Below are 23,091 nucleotides of genomic sequence, written 5' to 3' on the forward strand. Positions count from 1 at the left end.
CCCACACAAACTCTTTGAAGCCGTTTGAAGCTGTGTAAAAGAAAGGCACAAAACCTTCCCTCCTCATTCTCAGAGACTCTGCGGCTCGCCTTTTAGGAGTCCTCAGAGACGACTTCTGGAGTCTAGACTTGTTGGACTTCCTTGACCCTTGCTGCCAGATTGTATGTGTGTCTCTGTATGTTGTGTGTGTTTATCACCATGTTTGTGTGTTCGCCAAGTGCATCCCTTGTGTGTTGTGTGCCGATTTTTACACGCTGGCTGTGGCTGTTCATTCATTTCCCTGGGTTCACTCTCTTCCCTTCATCCAGGAAGCACAGCTACGTTTTCCAGATCAGCCAAAGTGCTTTTATTGACTTGTGGGACACCACATGCGTGCCTGGTCTGTGCTATTAAGAAACACGGACCCTTACTCACAAACACACACTCACTCACTCACTCACTCACTCACTCACTCACTCACTCATACCATTCCTCAAAAAAGTCTTGGATGAGAAACTAACATCCGCTAAAACAAGGCACTAACTCATGCTAGTACGATCACATGTGACAGGAGGTGTCTGTGTTTTTCATTCCATGCTGCTGTTTCTTTTTAAAGATGTGAAGACTCTCTTTTCTGTCCTGCTCTCCACAGGATGGGTCCACGGGGCAATCTGGGATCGTTCCAGAAGGAACTTCCGTTTCCATTCAGGAGCTAGAGCGAACAATTGAAGAATTACTTACGAAAATATCAGATATGGAAAAAGACAATAATGTATTGGATGGCACAAATCTTGAAACAAGGGATCGAGAAGTGTGTGATGATCAAACTGTCAAACAGTCTAAAGTAAATGAACAAGGAGTTCCGCACCACGTGAAAGCCATTCAGACCTCACCTGTCGAGGAAGCCTTTAAATTTCCAGTGCCTTTTTCAGACCAATCACAGCCTCCCAAATTAAGTGACAGCACCACTACACCAATGGGATTCCCCTATACCTGCAGCTGCCAAAGAAAACAGGAAATCCTTCTCCTTGCACCACCACTACTTCCTGTTGTTTCAGGTGTACCAACACCTTCAGCACCAGATGTATCAATACATCCACCTCCTCCACCTCCTCCACCCCTCCCAGGTACTGTTCCACCTGCTCCTCCACCTCCACTTGTAGGTGTGGTTCCGCCCCCTCCTCCACTCCCAGGTATGTCTCCTTCTCCTCCACCACGACTCCCAGGAATGGCTCCGCCCCCTCCACCAGCTCCACTTCCAGGTATTGTTCCCCCATCTCCAATTGTGGGCATGGCTCCACCCCCTCCTCCACTCCCAGGCATGGGTCCACCCTCTCCACCTCCTGGCTGTGGACCTCCACCGCCCCCTCCTCCACCTGGTTTTGGGCCCCCACCACCCTTTGGTCCCCCTCCACCCTTCATGGGGTTGGTGCCTCCCAGCATGGCTCAGGAGTCCATTCCCCTGAAAGCTGTCATCGAGCCTCCAAGACCCATGAAACCACTCTACTGGACCCGGATTCAGCTACATGCCAAAAAGTAATCTTATGCCTCGTTGACTGAATGCTACATGTATTTGCAATATGTATTTTGAATGTTTGTGTTACACCTTATTTAAATTCATCCAAGGTTTCATTATGATCACAAATACAATAAGGCAAACTGATTTATATATATATTTTCCTTGCACATAGGGATACCAAAAGTGCTCTGGTATGGGAGAAGGTTCAGGAGCCATCCGTAGACTTTGACGAATTTGTGGACATGTTTGCCAAAAGTGCAGTTAAGGAAAAGAAGAAACCTATCTCAGATACCATATCTAAATCAAAGGCCAAACAGGTAAGAAGACTTTACTACACCCACACTGATTGAAATCACTGGACCCCTTTCCCTAGGCCCAACAAGTAGGCCATACCCTAGTGGAACTTATTAGGCCTCTTTCGTTTCAGCTCCCGGAACAACATTCCCGGTTGTCTACCCCTGAAGATAGCTCTGCCCACGCCCCCACCTCACCACACACAAAACCATTAACAGAGATTTCACACGCACAGCTTGTGAATCAGAGCCTTACAGACATATTCAGTAAATGTTATAAGCTCTACTTAATGTTCCATCAACCAAAGTGTGACTGTGAGACTCTTTGATAAGACTGTTTACCATCAGAAACAATCCAGGCATCTACCACATCTGAAGCTAATCTTTCTCTCTCTCTCTTCCGCTCTGGTAGTGGTGTGAAAATTAGTCACTGGTGAGAGTTTTGTGGGTCCTTCGTCTGGAGTCAAACAGATTTCTGATAACAACTCACAGCTACACAACAAGCACATTACAATCTGCATCACAAAAAGCTCATTTAATTGTCTTGCAGCTGTGTTCGTCAACTATGAATTACGTAAAGATATTTTTGTATTGTTACTGTGTATGTGTGTGTATTACATTGGTAGAGTTACGTTCAAAGACATTTATAATGTTCTAATAAATGCTGTTCTTTAGAACTCTCGGTAACACTTTATTTATATAGTCCACTTTAGACATTCTACTAACTATAAGTAAAGTTGCAACTACATGTCAACTAGCGGTCATTAGATTATTAGTAGACTATCTGTTTAATATCTTATAACACTTTATTTTGATGCTCCCCAACAGTCTACTAACGGTCTACTACAGTCTGATAATACTCTAATAAGAGTTAGTTGACATGTAGTTGCAGAGTTGCTCATAGTTAGTAGAATGTCTAAAGTGGACCATCGAAATAAAGTGTAACCGAATTCTCTATTCATAAAAGAATCCTGAAAAAATACATTATGGTTTCCACAGAAATATTAACCAGCACAACTGTTTTCACCATTGATAATAATAAGAAATGTTTCTTGAGCATCAAATCTACATAGAATGATTTCTGGTTCATTTGAGACTGAAGACTGGAGTTGTGATGCTGAAAATTCAACTTTGCCATCACAGGAATAAATATATTAAAATAGATAACTGGTATTTTAAAATGTAATAATATTTCACAATATTACTGTTTGCACCATTTATTTTTGATCAAATAAATGCAGCCTTGGTGAGCATAAGAGCCTTTTTTCAAAAACATGAAAAACCTCATACTCTTGATTGGTACGTTTGTGTACCATCATAATACCATGTTTTTTCAGACATTTACAATGGTACTACCTTGTTTTTCTGACATGTACTGTACAATGGTAATACCATCCTTACTAAAGAGTAATGTGGTGCTACCATGGTACAGTCGTTGTATCAAAAGGTAATACTATATTTTGAAATACCATGGTTCTGAAATTCGTGTACCGTTGTGTTTACATAGTACTACAGGGTACTTCCAAGAGTAACAAGGTAGTACTTTGTGCATGTTTTTGTACATGTACCATGGCACTACTATGTTTTTCTGTGAAGTATTCTGTAGTGCCACTTAAGTAAACCACCCCCCATGTAAACCACCATAGTATATGAGAATGGTAATCAAATTATTATCCAAAAATGTGGATAAACAAGGTTTTAATATGAACGGGTTTTGACAATACACAGTGGTATTGCCTACAAATAGGATAAATAACGAACTGGATGTTTAACTATGTAAATATTGAGAAATTCATAAGACTTTTAAAAGTGTTCTGTATGCTCTCGCGCTCTCTCTCTCTCTCTCTCTCTCTCTCTCTCTCTCTCTCTGTGGTCTGTAAGATCTGAGGAATGGGAGGGGGGGTCTGTATTGAGTTAAAACCCACAACCCTCAAACCACCAGCCAACCCAGCGACTCCAGTCAGCCTAGTGTGGTCATGCCACACTTTATATGTGTGTGTAAGAGAAAGAGAGAGTGGGTGTGTGTATGCATAGATAACTTCTTCAGCATTATTCACAGAAGAGTTACTTTAGGCCTATGGTTACATATCAGTCAAAATTACAGTGCTAATTTAATCAAATACCCTTATTATAATTGCACCTTTCACATAAATTAGACATAACAATTAAAAACAGCTGCCCGAAGCTCCATTTGAGCCCACATAATCATGTTACTTTTATGAATCATATTCATTTTACGGCCCATTGCTTTGGCAGGAGTTATCTAGCTCTTTAGCTGGTAGTTACTGTATCGCCATCCTCCCTCATTCATCGACATCCACGCTTCCCACCAAGACAGTGCTAAAGTATGGAATCAATTCTCATTGGTTGGTAAGCGTCTGGTTTGAGATCCAGCTCATCACAGGCATGAGTGTGTTTCCCACATCATTAACGTAGCGCACCACTTTGCAGTTGAGCTGTATTTAGTGGTCATGAGCCCTGTGGAGATGATAGGAGCCAGTGGCTTCCTGATGATCACACTGAGCCGCCATCACACACTTTCAAGAGTGGCCTGTACTAGAAGGTTTTCATGGCTCCAAATTCTTTCCAACAATCAGAATTAGCAATGTTGTTAATGGACGGTTTACGATGGCACTCAATGTACATGTGTTAATGGACAGAAGACGCTAAACCTACAGTGAACTAGCAGAGGGCAGAGCTCAGGGAATGTTTTCTCTTTCAAAAAACGTATTAGTGAAAGTTTATACAGAGTATGTGAGGTACTCCATGCATCCACACACAACTCAGACTTGTTTAGAAATGCCTGATTTGAAGGGGCTGTCTGGAAGTGTCAAAATCTAACTTGGTTTAATTGGACCAGACAGGTCTGTCATTTGCATAATTGCTGTGGTGTTCTTTGGCAGAGCCAGAAACGGGAGAATGTAAAGTTATTTTGATATATGTGGATGCTATGCATGAAAGAATGAGAGGAGACTTCTCCATAATGCCATATGAGGAAATAGTCATAAATACTCATACTTTGGCTTTGTTTTTGGCTTCCTTTTTAGGTTAAAGTACCTCTCTGTGCAATTATATTTATGAGGGCAGCCAGATGAAATACTGTGTTTATGTACAATATATTTGTCTCTGACAATATTCAAAGTTTTGCTTTTAAATAACCATGGGATCTTTTTTATAGTATAAAGTGGCTGATGTTTTACTACAGTAATGAAATAATACCCTCTCTCTGTCTCTGTCTCTGTCTCTCTCTCAGGTTGTCAAGCTGCTGAGTAACAAACGTTCTCAGGCGGTGGGGATTTTAATGTCCAGTCTTCATTTAGATATGAAAGATATCCAGAATGGTGAGCAACCCACAGAAGTGTTCTTTACACTTAATGATGTTTATTAACAAAGTTTGGGAGGAGCACTTTCAAATTGCCTAACCAATCAGCAAGAGATATGGCCTGTTTATATACATAGTTGACTCACCTACGTCCCTTGAGAGATTTTCGCATCCCTCAAACACCCCATCTACTCATGCTTTGCCTGGTTACTATCCTAACCAGAGAAACGGGGGGAGTACCCTGGGTTCGGACCAAAATTTCGAGCTCGGAGGCCTCTCCTCATACAGCACGCCAAATACGCATACGTTTTGATTAGTAAAGTGTGAACTCATGAAGTATGCCCATTTTTAATGTGTGTGTGCACACACTTGTTTTCCTGTTAACTACTTGCTAGTGTCATGTTTTTGAAAAACATGTTTGTTTGTGTGTGTGTGTGTGTGTGTGTGTGTGTGTGTGTGTGTGTGTGTGTGTGTGTGTGTGTTTGTAGCAAATCCACCCCAGATTGTGTTCAGCCTCCTGCCAGCATGTGACCTCTCTAAGGGGGGAAATATGATGTCACAGCCAATTAAGACTCATTGTTCTGTGCTGTTTATACAGTTACTGATTGTGTTTGAAAGCTGGAGAGAGAGGGGTTGGTTGCATCTCAGGGTTCAAGAGTAGGTTGATACTGTAGATCTTAATGAACGTGATGATTAGAGTCGCATCATCTTTCTCATTCTGTTCTATTCTTTTACTGTAGTTACAGTTTTAATCTGTTTTGCATAAACCCTCAATGTCCTATTTCTCTGCTGAAGATATTTCCGAATCTGTCTCTGGGGTCTTTTTCTGTCTAATTTGTCTCTCTCTATCCCTCTTATTGCTGTCATCACTCTATCTGCTCATTCATCCCCTTGAATGTACTATAAAGGAAATAATGCCATTTCTTCTCATCACATGTTCGGGAATGTTAGTCCTGTCTGGAAGCGCCCAGAGCTATCCAAAACTCTTGATTGTGGATTTTTATGAGGTGAAGGAGTCACTGAAATAGAATACATAGGGAAAAGGCCAAACACTGAGACAATTAATTAGTAAAAGTAGGAAAATGTTTCAGAAAGGTTGATTATTTCACACATATATCTTCAAATTGTCTACACTTTTGTCCTTTTCTCATCCAGATATACCTGAGCTTTTCTTCTTTGGATTGAAATTAATTAAGCTTAACCATGAAAAGCAAATATAATTATTATATGATATGTAAGCAATAAGGTACGAGAGGCTGTGCTGTATCGTGAATAAGTGACTTATTCACCATACAGCACTAGCATCGAGTACCTTATTGCTTTTATAAAATGGTTACCACACAATACAAATATTAAAGCCAAAAATATGTATTAATGCAACTTTCATGAAGTAAACTTTAACTAAAGCCTTCCTTCCGCCAGAAAAAATAGTCCCTGACCATGAACAGCAACAGAAGTTACATTATAACACCATTAGATGGCGGCAAAGATTGACTTTATGAGTGAGTCAGTCAGGAGTGAAGACTTTTACATTGAAAAGACTGAATTGTCGTGGACACAGAACAAGACGCAACAGACAAATGACTAGGGGTCAAGATAATACATCGGACATTTAAACAGATTTTTTATTATTGACATAGGACTGACCTGAAGGAAAATGCTAAATCTGAATGCAGGCAATAAACTCAATCTCTTTCTCACAATACTCTTCTACATAATACAGTAAGCTTCAATGAACAATATTAATTGAGAACATACATTTTACGTTGCTAAGAGTGGTTGCTAAGGGTGTTGTGTAGTGATACACAGAACCGTTGAGTGAAGCGGTCATAGCCATGTTTTATCGTGAATAAAACACAGTTATTGACCAATCAGAATCAAGGACAGGAACTAACTGTTTAATATTATATTATATTATATTATATTATATTATATTATATTTTTAGTAAATATTTGGGTAACACTTTACTTGAAGGGGTGTGCATAAGACTGACATGACACCTTCATAATCATGACATGACACGTCATGAATATGAATGAGGTTTTATGCATGTTTATGACAACTGTCATTAAATGTCATTTGCTCAATTATATCATTTTTAATGCAAAGATGACATTGTTTGAGATGTCTTTGTCATGACAACTTGACATTATTTAGCTTTATGGGTTAACATTACATTAAACTGTCATGTGATTTGTTTTGACATTGGCTGTCATGAGGCCATTATAATAGTCATGAATATTTTTCTGACCACTTTTTTTCCATGGTACAAATTGAACCTGTCATTAAAATGTCATTAAGTGTTAATACTCTGTCAAATAATTTTATAACAGTGTCATGAATAGTTTTCATTTAATAATGTTTTTTTTTTTTTTTTTTTTTTTTTTTTAAGTTTCTTCCAACAGAAGGTCAGATAATAGACAATTTCACTGTTATAAAATAATGGTAACACTTTATTTTAGGGTCTTTTAACTAGTTGCTTATTACTATTGGCATGCATATTACTAGAATATTGGCTATTTATTAGTACTTATTAAGCACATGTTAATGCTTTATTCTGCATGACCTTATTCTACATTCTTAATCCTACCCAATACCTAAACTTAACAATTAACTATTAATAAGCAGTAAATTAGGAGTTTATTGAGGGAAAAGTCATAGTTAATAGTTTATATGTGTTCCCTATACTAAAGTGTTACCAAAATAATGTAATGTAATGTTAACCCATAAAGCTAAGTAGTTTCTTAAGTTTGATAATTAATTTGCTATGTCATGTTTATGACAGGTTATGTTGTCTTGGTAATGTCAAGTTGTCATGACAAAGACACTGATATGTTATGATGTATTGGTTTATGTCAAGTTGTCATTACACAGACATCTCAAACGATGTCATCTTTGCATTAAAACTGACATAATTGAGCGAATGACACTTAATGACAGTTGTCATAAACATGCATAAAACCTCCTTCATATTCATGACATGTGTCATGTCATGATTATGAAGGGGTCATGTCAGTCTTATGCACACCCCTTCAAGTAAAGTGTTACCAATCTTTGTGCAGGTTACATCCATATGACAGTATGGTGGTGACAAATAACAGACTTTATGAGTGAATCATTAAGCCATTCACCCAATCGATTCATTGGAACACACTGCAAAACTAGTCTTTTTGAGCAATGAATTCTTTACTTAAACCATTCATTCTGAGTCACTGGTTTATTCCGGAGCGCCACTGTTGTTTGGATAGATGCAACGGTCGATTCTTCTTTGATTTTGGAATCGGTGCAAAAATGTATCCATGTTTGGTTACTTTTTAGTCCTGGGTAGATCAATAGTGTATTCTTCAGCAACATAGTCTTAATGTGTATTTTTCATCATTCACTGGTTAACAGGCGGCAGACAATCTGAATTCTGTTTTCTTTCAGTAACATTTTTCCATGCATAATTTCCCTCCAGTCTAATCCACTGTAACAACAATCCTTTGTTAAATTCTATTTTTCTTTCTTCATTTTAATGAATCAGCAAGGCTGGATGCAGTTTTAAAAACCACATCACATTATGTGAACGGATACCTAATATTTTACACACGCATACATAAGCACACATCCTTTAAACAGGCGGTATTTGAAGAAATTTTTACTGGCTCTTTGAGAATTTATGGGCACAGTCCCCATCTATTATGCAGCTCAGTACCCACAATTCAGCACTGGTCGAGTCTCATTGGGTCTCGCTGCAATTCCGCCCAATGCAGGGGCCAGCATGTTTGGCCAGAGTAAACCACCAAATAGAAACAAACAGTTTCTCTAACAGTGCTATTTACCCAGAATCAATACATTCCTCAACATCACGCTTCACCACACTGACCTGGATCAGGCCCTTTGAGGAAATAGGAAAGAATGTCATGAGTTGGTTTAATTGCAGAGTTTAAAGGTTCACGCAAAGTTATGAGGCATTTTTTTACAGTCAGTAGAAGAAATGTTAACCGTCTGTCTCTCTTTTCTTTCATTATACAATTATCAGTCATATACTAACAACATTAAAAAACTCTTCTCAAGATTATGACTTGTTATTAGGGAACCTAAACCTAATCTGGTGTAACTCCTCTGTGGATTTTCACTGAATCGCTCCCTTTGTGTCAACTTTCTTGTTTCCCTCAGCTGGTTTTCATAAGATCTCATGTTTGAGCCCTTCACGAGCTGAAAAACACTCCTGCATGACTGACTAGAACACAGGCAGCTCTTGCAACAACACACTTGGTGACAAGCCTTTGATTTCTACCCATAACAGTCTCATAGTTTCACAAGTCAGCTCTGTGTTTATGCGTGTGTAAGATTGGATTCCTCAACGTGTGACGCCGACCCCCTCAAGACCATTTGTTTGTTATGTTTCTTTAGTGACTCAAACACACTTGTTCTGCAGTGCCGTCTGTTTGGGTCTTCTGAGCTGTCACAGGACATTGTTTTGTGGAAACATTCTGAATCATGGCAGCGATCACAAAGAAAGCAACGAGGAAACATATGTGTATGATCATGTCCTTATATAAAATCCTTCCTTCTCTTCTCTTTGTTAGCCAAACATTGAACCGTTTTATAGTTAGTAGTGTTTAGAGAGAGATGGTGGTATGTGTTCGTACAGCTGAAGAATTGCAAACATGGTAGCATTTGTTGTATATTTTCTTTTTCTGGTTGTGTACGTTTGGAAGATAGTTATTATGGAAGTTTGGCACAAACTGAACTTTGTAAACCTGCAAAGTGCTACTTTAAATGTTTGGCCAATGAAATATGTAACAAGAACAGAATTGATTGTAGTGTAGCATATCTAGAGGTTCAAACCTGAGCTAGCATTGTTCACTTAAACAAGGCATTTAATCCAAGGTTGCTCAAGGGGGATTCCTCATGTAATAGGTGTTATTTGAATAAAAGCTTCAGCTAAGTGATGAGCTATATATCAGTAAAAGTGCATGAATTTCAGGTGATTATAGTCATTGTGGTGTAAAACGTATAATTGCGTTTATAGTTTCTGAAATGTGAGAATTTTTTCATAGATACTCCTATTATAATTTCCACAGAGCCTTTCTGTTTATATCCAAATAAAAGTCCCTCTGAATGGGCCAAGATAGTATTATTAGTATTATTATTAATATTATTATTATTGAGTGTGACGCCAACCCCCTCCGGATGATTTGTATATCACACTCACCTGTTCTGCAGTGCTAACTATTAATATATTTGTTATATTATATCTTATCATATTTAATAATAATAATAATTATTATTGTTGTTGTTGTTGTTGTTGTGAACAATAATAATATAATTATTGATTTTAATTTTATATTGACAAACAAATAAACACATCTTACTTTAAAACAAATCTCTGTTTTATAATAATAATAATTTTAGTAATTATAATTGTATTAATTGTATTATTATTTGTGTGATGCCGACCCCCTCAGTTCAATTTGTTTGTACCTTCAGTGACTCACTTGTTCTGCAGCACATATTATTTAATATATTTATTATATTATACAGTCAAACCAAAAATTATTCAGACACTAGATATAATTTTTTTATAATTTTTACTAGTGGATGCAGGACACTATAGTTCATTTATGTAAGTGAGGATAGCAAAATAAAGTAAACTGTGACATATTATACCCAAAAATTCTTCATACAGTGGACTACCAGTAAAATTGATACAAATTTGGGACCAAAAATTGACACTTTGACCTGACCATGTTATCTGACATAATTAAGATTATGTTTTTCTGACACAGTTTAACTCTGAAATCTTGTCTCATTTTATTACCCTTTTTTTTTAAACTATAGTGAATAAATACTAATAATTTTAGTAATAATAATACATTTTATTATTATTTTTGTGTGACGCCAACCCCCTCCGGATGATTTGTTTGTACCTTCTGTGACTCACACTTGTTGTGCAGTGCATAATATTTAATATATTTATATTTATATAATAATAATAATAATAATAATAACTTAAAGTAAGTTACCTGGTTGCCTAAAAAAATGAGTTCATTGAAATAAAAAAATTTGAGTTAATACAATGAAGGTGATTGGTTTAATCAACAGAAACTCAAAATATTGTTATCTGAACCACATTAATTATTGAAGTTGATTTGACAAAAGAAAAAATGTTGTGATAACAAATCATGAAAATAATTGTTTATTGTGTATGTCTGTTACATGTCTGTTACATACGAAGTCAAATAATTCAATGTAAACGACACCTTAAAATATGGGGGGCTAAAAAACATTAGAAAGCTTTCAAAAGCATATCTTCTTCAGATTAAAGCAAGACCACCACACTAAACTTCTGCATCAGTGTTTTGGGAAAGCACAGACCACATCCCTGGACTTCAAGAGACAAATTCTTTGTTTGGAGACTTTGTTGTGGGGGTGTGGGGATTACGCTGTTGTTGTTTGTGTATGTGGTGATTGGGGTGTAGATCTGGTGGGATATTGTTGTCAGGTTGATGACAGGTTAAACTACTGAGTCATGGATTTTGCGTACTTTTTTCACTCTCTTTCTTGTCTCTCTCTCTCCCTCTGTCATGTGTTTCCTCTCCCCATTTCTTCTAAGGCTGCAGTTGTTCTCTTTGATATCTTTCTCCCATAACAGGAGTAATGCTTTGCTGTCTGTCTCCATTTTATACGTCTGAGCATTGGCCAGATATGGATGTTTTTGTTATTCTTTCTTGTGTGGTTTCTGGAACGCGCCAATGATCAATTTCTCAATTCCCCAAATGACTGAACACACAAAAGTTAGCCCATAATAGCTCTGTTTAGCACAGACAAAAAGTGTTCAGTCAAGCCAGCTCAATAACAGCCCTGCTAGAGATTCAGATGCTTTTATTATGTAAAAACAACTTTGGAAAATGAATGTTTGATGCTGAGTAAACACATTTTGATTGTTAAATTATATAATCGACCATGCCCAGGGTTAAAGTCAGAGTTTTTAATTTTCAGATAGTTTAGTTGTCACAGTTCCCCTCTGTTCCGGACTCCAACTCCCATCATCCTCCTCGTCTCTCACCTGCACGCACTTCCCAATCAGCACTCCATCACGGATTCCCCACACCTGGATCACCTCATCATCTCTCCTTTATAATGCTCTCACTCACTGCACTCCCTTGTCGGTTATATTGTTTATCGTATGTGGTGTTGTAACCTTTCTTCTATGATTAAAACCCTGTTGTTATGTTGAAGTCCGTGCCTGTGCCTCTCCATTACACACAATTGTGACATTAGTATAGTAGCATTTATTTAAAATGGAAATCTTTTGTAACTTAAATGTCTTCACTGTCACTTTTCATACATTTAATCCATCCTTGCTAAATAAAAGTATTAATTAATTTAATATAAATATATTAAATAATAAAAAATAATTAGATTAAATTAAGTAAATTAATATATTATTTTATATATTAAATATTAAATTAATTGTTTATAAATTGTGGAACTTATTATTTTGTTTTATGGACATATTATGGTTCGGGATTTATGAAAGTGTGTATTTTATTTTGGTATTTTTGGAAGAAAAAAAAATGTATTTTAGCATTTTAGTTCTTTGGAAAATAAATTAATTTAAATTCCTAGACAGTTGAGGATCAGTATTCCCTATAGTGTTCCTCTATGCCTGAAAAATCATTTGAATACATCTTTATTCTTGATTGGATCAATCAGAGATGGATTCTCTCATTTTTCATCTCTCTTTCTCTCTCTGACAGCCATCTTGAACATGGACTGCACAGTGGTGGATCTGGAGACGCTCCAGGCACTCTATGAAAATGTAAGCCCACAACATGACAGGACGCAACAGTCCAGATAAACAGATGTGATGAATCCTGGCAATCCTTATATACAGTAGTATGAATTCCATAAGCGATCATTTATCATATCATTAAACTCTTAAACCTCTCATAACTGGACAGGATATACCCTGAGATCTTGGAGCTCTGCCTTGACGCGGTCCACTCCAAAAGAGAGCCACGGAAATGTGTGTTAAATACCAAAACAAACATGCAGGCCACAAACACCGCTGGAATGAGTAAGGTTTACCATGGAGCCAGGGTGCGTGTCACTGTCTGAGGAAAGAGAGAGAGTAACGGCTGTATAACGACAGAGATGCAGACATGGATCTGACGACAGACAGGAAGACAAATGGAGAGGATGAGGTTTTCCCTCTCAAAGAATGAAAAAAGGATAGTTCAAAAACTCAGAAAAAAATATTGAATAAAAAAGATTTGCAGCTTATGTAACTTATTGGCAGTTGCAATTACGTCAATTTGACGTGGTGGAATAAATCAAACCTCTTTCTTGGAATATCCATGAATCGCTCTTAGATGATTGGCTGCTACCAAATACTTTTCTTTTATTGTTTAAGTGTGTGTGGGTGCTGATGAGTTTGCACACCATGATTTGCCATGTGCATTGCAGCAACAGTCATAAATCTTGCTGTCAACACAAGAGGTCCTTTACATGTTTTCTGTGTGCTCTCTCTAAAAAGTATTGCATTACTTTAATTACTAATTATCCTTTCTAAATCCCATATCAACCTTGACCAATTGAACAATACAAGGACATGCATGAAACATATGCTTGTCAAATGAAATGGGTGCATATTAAACTCAAGTGTATGTGTGTATGTATATGTGTGTATATATATATATATATATATATATATATATATATATATATATATACATATACTTATATAGTATCTCACAGAAGTGAGTACACCCCTCACATTTTTGTAAATATTTTATTATATCTTTTCATGTGACAACACTGAAGAAATGTCACTGTAAAGACGTGAGTGTACAGCTTGTAAATTTGCTGTCCCCTCAAAATAACTCAACACACAACCATTAATGTCTAAATCGCTGGCCACAAAAGTGAGTACACCCCTAAGTGAAAATGTCCAAATTGGGCCCAATTAGCCATTTTCTCTCCCCGGTGTCATGTGACTCATTAGTGTTACAAGGTCTCAGGTGTGAATGGGAAGCAGGTGTGTTAAAGTCAGTGACCAGTCTCTTATACTGGTCACTGGAAGTTCAATGTGGCACCTCATGGCAAAGAACTCTCTGAGGATCTGGAAAAAAGAATTGTTGCTCTACATAAAGATGGCGTAGGAAATAAGAAGATTGCCAAGACCCTGAAACTGAGCTGCAGCACAGTGGCCAAGACCATACAGCGGTTTAACAGGACAGGTTCCACTCAGAACAGGCCTCGCCATGGTCGACCAAAGGAGTTGAATGCACTTGCTCAGCGTCATATCCAGAGGTTGTGTTTAGGAAATAGGCGTATGAGTGCTGCCAGCATTGCTGCAGAGGTTGAAGGGGTGGGGGGTCAGCCTATCAGTGCTCAGACCATACACCGCACACTGCATCAAATTGGTCTGCATGGCTGTCGTCCCAGAAGGAAGCCTCTTCTAAAGATGATGTACAAGAAAGCCCGCAAACGGTTTGCTGAAGACAAGCAGACTAGGGACATGGATTACTGGAACCATGTCCTGTGGTCTGACCAAGATAAACTTATTTGGTTCAGATGGTGTCAAGCGTGTGTGGCGGCAACCAGGTGAGGAGTACAAAGACAAGTGTGTTTTGCCTACAGTCAAGCATGGTGGTGAGAGTGTCATGGTCTGGGGCTGCATGAGTGCTGCCGGCACTGGGGAGCTACAGTTCATTGAGGGAACCATGAATGCAAACATGTACTGTACTGAAGCAGAGCATGATCCCCTCCCTTCGGAGACTGGGCCGCAGGGCAGTACTCCAGCATGATAACGACCCCAAACACACCAAGATGACCACTGCCTTGCTAAAGAAGCTGAGGGTAAGGGTGATGGACTAGCATCTGTGGAGCATCCTCAAACGGAAGGTGGAGGAGCTCAAGGTCTCTAACATCCACCAGCTCTGTGATGTTGTCATGGAGGAGTGGAAGAGGACTCCAGTGGCAACCTGTGAAGCTCTGGTGAACTCCATGCCCAAGAGGGTTAAGGCAGTGCTGGAAAATAATGGTGGCCACACAAAATATTGACACTTTGGGCCCAATTTGGACATTTTCACTTAGGGGTGTACTCACTTTTGTGGCCAGCGGTTTAGACATTAATGGCTGTATGTTGAGTTATTTTGAGTGGACAGCAAATTTACACTGTTATACAAGCTGTACACTCACTACTTTACATTGTAGCAAAGTGTCATTTCTTAAGTGTTGTCACATGAAAAGATATAAAAATATTTACAAAAATGTGAGGGGTGTACTCACTTCTGTGAGATACTGTGTGTGTGTATATATATATATATATATATACATACACTTGAGTTTAATATGCACCCATTTCATCATTTATCACAATAAACATTTCAGTGTACAAGTTAACTGTCTATCTATCTATCTATATACTAGATAGGCAGACAGACAGACAGACAGACAGACCGATAGATAGATAGATAGATAGATAGATAGATAGATAGATAGATAGATAGATAGATAGATAGATAGATAGACAGACACAGACAGACAGATAGATTGATAGACAGACAGACAGACAGATAGATAGACAGACAGATAGACATAAATAGATAGATAGATAGACAGATAGATAACCACATGTATCCACGCAGAGCCAAAGCACAACCAAAACAATGTTCTTCCACAAGACATATGCGTTTTTATTTGTAACCACTAGATGGCCGAAAGTCACATAGTGTAGCATTAACAAATAATAATGAAGGTATGTGTGTGTGTAGAATTGTGTAGTAACTTTCTGTTGAAAACTATCTTTCCTTCCATCCCTCTGTTTTTCCTCCAACCCACCCACCCGTTCCCGCTGTAGCTTGAGGCGGTGTTGTTGAGTTTAAATGTTGAGGTTGTTTCTCTTTAGTGTGCGAGACTCCACGCTGTCTCTGACTCCTTCAACCAAAACCACAGAACATCCCCTCTCTCACTCATACGCACACACGCGCACACACACACACACACACACACACACACACACACACACACACACAGACACAGACACAGACAGACAGAGAGAGAGAGAGAGAGAGAAAGAGAAAGAGAGAGAGAATATCCCCTCTTTCCTCTCTCTCATGCCTTTTCTGAAGTGTGGATTACACTTTGTATGTTGGGTGCTTAATCAAAAGTCACAAAGCAACACACACATACACACACTCCAGAGAGCATTGTTTTCCCTCATTAACGTTTATATCACTATTATTATGAAATGTTCTATTAGAAGTATTTTCCCATCTTGAAATCACATTTTCCCTCTCTCACTGTACTTTCATTCTATTCTTTTGTCAACCTCACAGAGAGCTCAGAAAGAAGAGATGAATCAGATTGAGAAACATATCAGGTCTTCAAAAGATAAAGAAAATGCAAAACCACTGGACAAGCCTGAACAGTATGTATTAATGTCTATTTATCTATATCTAATTAATATCTATTTATCTAAAAACTATGATTTACTCAATTTGTTTGAAGAAAAAAATTTACACTTAAAATATTCAGTAAATTTTATAGCAGTGAAATCAATTCCATATACCTTATGAATTGAGTAATTGTAAGTAAAAAAAAAAAAAAAGTAGATCTGAGTAACTAATTTGTTAGTCAAATACTAATTTATTTTAGTGAAAAAAAAAATTAAATATAACTGTAATTTTAGAGAAAATTAACTGTTGGATTTTAAGGCATTTATTTTGGTATGATCAACAAACAATCAAGTAGGCTAAGTGATATTCAGAAATTTTATTAAGTTAAACTTTATTATAGTGATTTTACATCTATCTATCTATCTATCTATCTATCTGTCTGTCTGTCTGTCTGTCTGTCTTATTCTCCTAATGTCATTCATTTGCCTCCCTCTCTTTTTGCGTGTCTGTCTCTGTCAGGTTTCTGCTGCAGTTGTCAGAGGTTCCTCAGTTCTCAGAACGGGTCTTCTGTATTCTCTTCCAGTCCAGCTTCACAGAGTGTGTTACATCAGTTCAGCGAAAACTAGAAACACTTTTAAGAGTCTGTATGGTGAGAGACACATTTCAGCATATTTTTAATTGTGTTAGTACAATACACAAAATCACAAAGTATTCTTTTCACTACACAAAATAAGTGTTTCATCTATATAAATGTCTCATTCCCAATAACTGCCTGCTATCAAACTTTCATTTGCATCTCTTTTCATTCTGTTTAATACATTTGTCTATTATTTAATCCAGCTGATCTTAATGGTTAATCAATTAATCATTTGGTACATCTATAGATTTCTATGTATGTGAGTGTGTGTGTGTGTGTGTATGTGTGTGTGTGTGTGTTTTTGTGACATATCAGGCCACAAATTTGTATAATGACATGGGTATAACATAGGTATTACAAGGAGAGGGTGACTTATGAGGACATTACCCCATGTCCCCATTTTTCAAAAGGCTTATAAATCATACAGAATGAGTTTTTTTTTTTTTTTTTTTTTTTTTTTTTTTTTGAGAAAGTAAAAATGTGCAGTTTCCTGTGATGGGTAGGTTTAGGGGTAGGGGTAGTGTAGGGCGATAGAAAATACGGTTTGTACACTATAAAAACCATTACGCCTATGGAATGTCCCCACAATTCACAAAAACAAACGTGTGTGTGTGTGTGTGTGTGTGTGTGTGTGCAATTATTTCAGCAACAAGGGTGATTTGAAACCTGTATATTGCATTGTTTGCTACTGAATGAACTGATTGTTAAAAGTACTAAATTAAAAGAAGATCATACTGTTGTGTTTAGGTGATTCAACCAATATTCTCATTACACCCGAACACACATAAGGAGCACCTAGAGAACAAGTCATCCACTTATCGTCTGAAGGGACTGTTCAGCAGGCGGCCCCGAGGCATGGCAGGGAGACGCAGTGTCTCGTTCCCTGTTCTCAGGGAACCATGGTTACATTCGTAACCTGAGACATTCCCTTTTGAAAGGGAACTCGCACTGCGTCTTAATGCATTTGGAGAACGAAATATCCAGGCCGCCATGCTGAGGGGAGTGCATGCCAAAGAATGGCTGTGACAAATATCAGAAAACAATTTCAACTGAAATGCCAAAAAACACTCCTCCTAAGGGTCGCAAAGGCTGTCAGTGACAGCATTCCCTACGACCACCACCCAAGCTATAAGCCTCAAAGAGGCCTCCAGAAACATCTAGAGGCCTACCAAGGCCGCTCAAAGGGTTGGAACCAACAACTTCAAACAGAAGGGGTCCCTTTAAGGGAATGTGGCCAGAGAGCCGAAAGGAGCCCCGGCCAGTCACTTCTCAGTGGAGCATAGTCTACCCTGACTGCCACCAGGGTACCTACTTAGTAGTAACCTAGTCTGGCCAGAAACCTGTCTGTTACCAAAACAGAATCTCTAAAGTACTAGCCTCCAGAGGAGGGGTCCAGAAAGAGGGACTGCAAACTGGCAGTAACCAACTCAGACCGGATGTAGAGATGGGCATCCTGGGGAGCAGGACTCGGCAAAGCACTTTGAACCCTTGCAATCGAGGGGAGTTACTCTGCTCAACCTAGGATCTACAGAGTGCTTCTTAATAAGCACTCTGGAGGCGGAGTACTCTAAATAGGGTCCCTAAAGAGAGACGTACCTCCAGCTCCAACAGGAGCTGATCGATCAAGGGAGTTCTTACTGAAAAGAACCCTTTAAACCTCAATGACCAACTCAGGGGCGAGGTTCTCAGCCTTAAATACTGACCTCCCAGGGAGGTCTCACAAGAGACCTTCAACCTTCTGATCAAACCTCGGGAGCGCAGTACTCTAAAGAATGACCTCAATGTGAGGGGAGTACCCACTGGACTCAACCGAGACGAGTATTGACCAAGCTCAATGCAAGTACCAGGTAGGCTCCTAAAGAGCCTACACTCTGATATAACTCTAGGGAGTCAGAATACTATCTTAACTGGAAGTGCTAAGGACCTACTCGACCCAGAGGATCCCAGGTCCTTCAAGGTGGCCTGCTCGAGGGCCAACTACTTGGTAAAGATCTAGAACTCCAGGGCTAGTATAAGGGAGGCTCCAATGGAGCATGAGCTACCTGATAACCGTCTGCTCAATTCTAGGGAAGTAGGACACTCAGGAACCTAGCTCAACCCAGAGGATCGCTTTCAAGGTGACCCAAGGAGGGCCAACTACTTGGTAGCAAATCTAACTCCAGCAGAGATAGCCACTAGAGGTATGCAGGCTTGGGATACTCGTTCGCAATGCCATCACAAGCCATGTACTCTGGGAGCGAAGTGAACTAACCCGAGAAAGGCGCAAAGGTAAAAACCTGAGTAAAAACTCTCGCTCCAACATGAGAAAGGCCATCTGAGCTCAACAGGAAGAAATTCCACAGGATGGGCCTGCAACACTCGACTCCGTGACTTGATAATAATCAAGGAGCTTTTGGAGGAGAGATGCTCCAAGCTCAAACTAGACAAAGCTACTACCAAAGCTCTAGAGAGCGGAGACTTCAGCATAGTGCTTTCCACTCTCTAAATGAGAGGAAGTCTAACAACGCTCAAGGGCAACCATAGGGGAGGCTTTCAACGAAACACCACCAGGGAACTGAAGCTCAGCATATCGCTTATACTCTAATATCAAGAGGAGTTTCAGCTCAACCTAGATACATTGAGGAGGCCGTAAGGCACATTAATAGCCTAATGCAGAAGGCGGGCCCCGGCCGGGGACGGCTCTCACAAAGAGAGGAGGCGTACTAGGATCACTAGCTGCCAGTGTTAAGCTGGAGAGGCTCTCCTAGGAGTAGCCTACTCCGGGCTACTGCATACTAGGAAGCGGAAAGCTACAGCTGAACCGCCTCTGTCGAAAAGATGTATTCCTAAGTACAAGCCTAGGCCAGATATTGGGGCGGCCCAAAAGAAGGGCCAGCACACACACACTCATGACCTTCCTGGAGCTCAATGAAGCAGAGACTTCAGCCTAACAACTCTAAAGAAAGGAGGCCTGCTCACACAACACTCAGGGGAACAACCACCTGGAGCTCAATGGAGCGGTGGCTTCAACAAAAGGACTCTCCAAGTGAGAGGAAACCAACACACTCACCACAGGGAATGTCAAGGTGGCCTTAACAGTCCATCACTTGAGGACATCAACTACCTGGACCTCAGTGGAGCAGAGGCTTCAATAAAAGCTCTCTAAATGAGAGGAAGCCAACATACTCATCATAGGGTGATTGTCAAGGTGGCCTTGCAGTAGGCCAACGTCAAAGACCTCAACTACCTAGAGCTCAAATGGAGCGGCAGCCACGAACAGAGACTCTCAAACAAGAGGAAGCCAGCTCACTCATCACAGGGTGATGTCAAGGGTGGCCCAAAGAGGGCCAACACTTACCGTCATCTGGAGCTCGGGGGAGCGGAGGCTTCAGCATATCGCCTTCTACTCTCTAAGTGACAGGAAACCGCTTCACTCAACCTAGGGAAGGTATCAAGGGGGCCTAACAAAGATCAAACACCTCAAATCGTGATATTACCTGGAGCTCAGCAGAGCGGTGGCTTCAAAAAATGACTCTTTGACGAGAGGAAGCCAGCCCACTCAACCCCGGAGGGCCGAACACCTGACATATCAACTACCTGAAGCTCAGATGAGCGGTGGCCTAGAAAACCAACTCTCAGATCGAAAGGCCATGCCATTCACTACAGGTGATATTTCGTTCTTAATGCTGCCCGCTATTAAGACCCCACAAAGAAAAGAGGCATATAGTAAGGATGCCACGATAACCTTCCCTAATAATGGGAGCTTCAGGGCCCCAGTTTAAATGCCCCAATACATAAAACATGGAATAAACATCCCCTTATTCCTTTCTACAGGGAGCTGAGGTCACTAAATTTGTAATGGCTCTCACAGAGGGAGAGGTAACCTAAAAGCTCAACCTGAGACTTCAAAGAGCAGAGGCCTAAATGTAAAAGTGGCCTGCCATACTCTGCAGTCTGAAAGGATGCGCTCACTAACAAGCTCTGTGCCGGATCCACAGACGGGTTCAAAAAGATGGAATCAACGCATCATTGGTCCAGCCTCAGGCCTGGTGTGAAGCGCCTGGGATAAAAAAGAATAAAAGCCCCCTATTATTCCTTTCTTTAGGGAGCTGAGGTCACTAAATGTAAAAAGGTTCTCACGCCAGAAAAGGCAACCTGCAAAGCTCAACCTGTAACTACAGTAAATGGAGGCCTTAATGTAGATGAGGCCTGCCATACTGCTGTAGACTGAAAGGATGCACTCAATATCAAGCCCTTATGCCGAACCAACAGAAGGGTTAATAATAATGGAACAGAACCCATCATTGGTCTGTTCTGATAAAAAGCACCTAATATGAATAAACACCCCCTTCATTCCTTTCCATAGGGAGCTGAGGTCACTAAAAATATAACAATTCTCACCAACGGTGAGGCAACCTACAAAGCTCAACCTGTGACAGAAAGTGGAGGCCTTAACGTAAAATAGGCCTGCCATACTGCTGCAGACTGAAAGGAAGCACTCACTAACAAGCCCTGCGCTGGACCAACAGAAGGGTCCTAATAATGGAACAAACTCATCATCGACCCAGCCTCAAGCCTGATATTAACAGTGTTTGGTGGGGGGGTGGGGGGCACGTATGTCCTGCCATATACAGACAGGACCGGCTTCATAACACATAAACGCAGGAGCAGAAAGGAAACACGCAACTAGGGTTGCCAAAGGGAAACACTCAAGTGCAACAAAACAGCCTTATACAGGCGAACTCGTGTGCTACTTGTCCAAACGTAAATAGAGCATGGCTTACTGATATAGAGGACACATCCTAAATCAGCTAAACACTCTCATAACAAAAACCTGTCCTGCTTCCCTCGAGAAGAGACAGACAAACGAGAGTTGAGCTTCCTCGGCGGGAAACGCTCACAACCCGTGCCGACAGAACTCTCAAGCACTGGGCATGCATGCTATAACAAAGACGCACGAGTCAAGTGTGTCACCAGGTAACTATACATGGATGTGCACCAGGGCTTGACATTGACACCCGCCAACCCGCCAAATGCGGGTAGATTTCAGCTGTGGCGGGTAAGACAGCCACTCCCACTAGCCACTTTGGCGGGTTGAATAATTTCAGCCTACAGCCAAATGAAAGGTAGCCAATCTCGTCGTATCACAAAATTACATTTCAATCACAATTCTTAATCATTTAACTTGCTTTAGTGAAGGCGGGATAGGAGGAATCGCGCTGAATGACACACAACAGAAGCGCTCTCTCGCGTGCGCTCTCTCTCTGTGTCGCGCTCGCGATAAGTTCTCCTTGCACCTGAATAGTTAAATACACGTACACACAGATGTCAAAATGTCCATCGTGTGAAGTATCTCGAGTGAATACAGTCAGTTATGGCTTAAGTGGACGTAAACAGGTGGGTAAAAACTGGATATGCGTCAGTATATTACGTCCATGCATTCAGCAGCCCAATTAAATATCTGTCTGTCATTAATGTTAATCAAACAACAAAAGATGTTAAATAGATGTATACATGTTAAATAAACCTACTGTCTCTGAAAAAAAAAAATATTTTTAAATTTACTATTTGTAATTTTCTAATTTGCTTCTTTGTTCTTTTTATATAGCCTAACAAAAATAACTTATAAAATTTCTCATATTATGGTCATACTACCCACCCCTTGCCCACCTGTACATACCAGCTGATACCATGTAGTCTTGATTTGGGTGGTCAATCTGCATTTGAAAGTTGGAAAGGGTTTTAAATCAAGTAAAATGACTCAAAATCAAGTAATTTAAGCATGTCAAAGTCAACTTTAATCATATAAAATGTAATTTCCCATCAGCAAAATTGTGGCCAGGGAAAATGCTGAGTGGCTAGTAACTTTGGAAAACCACTAGCCACAGTGGCTGGTGAGCAAAAATGTTAATGTCAAGCCCTAATGTGCACACTGACTGAGACGTCTGTAAACAGCCATCCTTACCTT

General features: G+C 39.8%; 1 protein-coding gene across 5 annotated transcripts in view; it reads left to right on the forward strand.

Moving 5' to 3' along the window:
- fmn2a (formin 2a) overlaps nt 1–23,091 on the forward strand; it is a 54,664-nt gene that overhangs the window by 14,560 nt on the left and 17,013 nt on the right. For 3 of the 5 annotated variants that reach the window (XM_051866854.1, XM_051866853.1, XM_051866856.1), the window contains 6 exons: nt 632–1,515; nt 1,671–1,815; nt 5,045–5,132; nt 12,863–12,924; nt 16,448–16,539; nt 17,027–17,156. In XM_051866854.1, the coding sequence (XP_051722814.1) occupies nt 632–1,515; nt 1,671–1,815; nt 5,045–5,132; nt 12,863–12,924; nt 16,448–16,539; nt 17,027–17,156 (1,401 nt within the window). Of the gene's footprint in view, nt 1–631; nt 1,516–1,670; nt 1,816–5,044; nt 5,133–9,392; nt 9,637–12,862; nt 12,925–13,066; nt 13,752–16,447; nt 16,540–17,026; nt 17,157–23,091 lie in introns of those variants that run through there. The other 2 variants (XM_051866855.1, XM_051866857.1) reach the window with 2 other exon arrangements.

This window comes from Ctenopharyngodon idella, chromosome 17 (assembly GCF_019924925.1).
Source record: "Ctenopharyngodon idella isolate HZGC_01 chromosome 17, HZGC01, whole genome shotgun sequence".
Classification (NCBI taxonomy): Eukaryota; Metazoa; Chordata; class Actinopteri; order Cypriniformes; family Xenocyprididae; genus Ctenopharyngodon; species Ctenopharyngodon idella.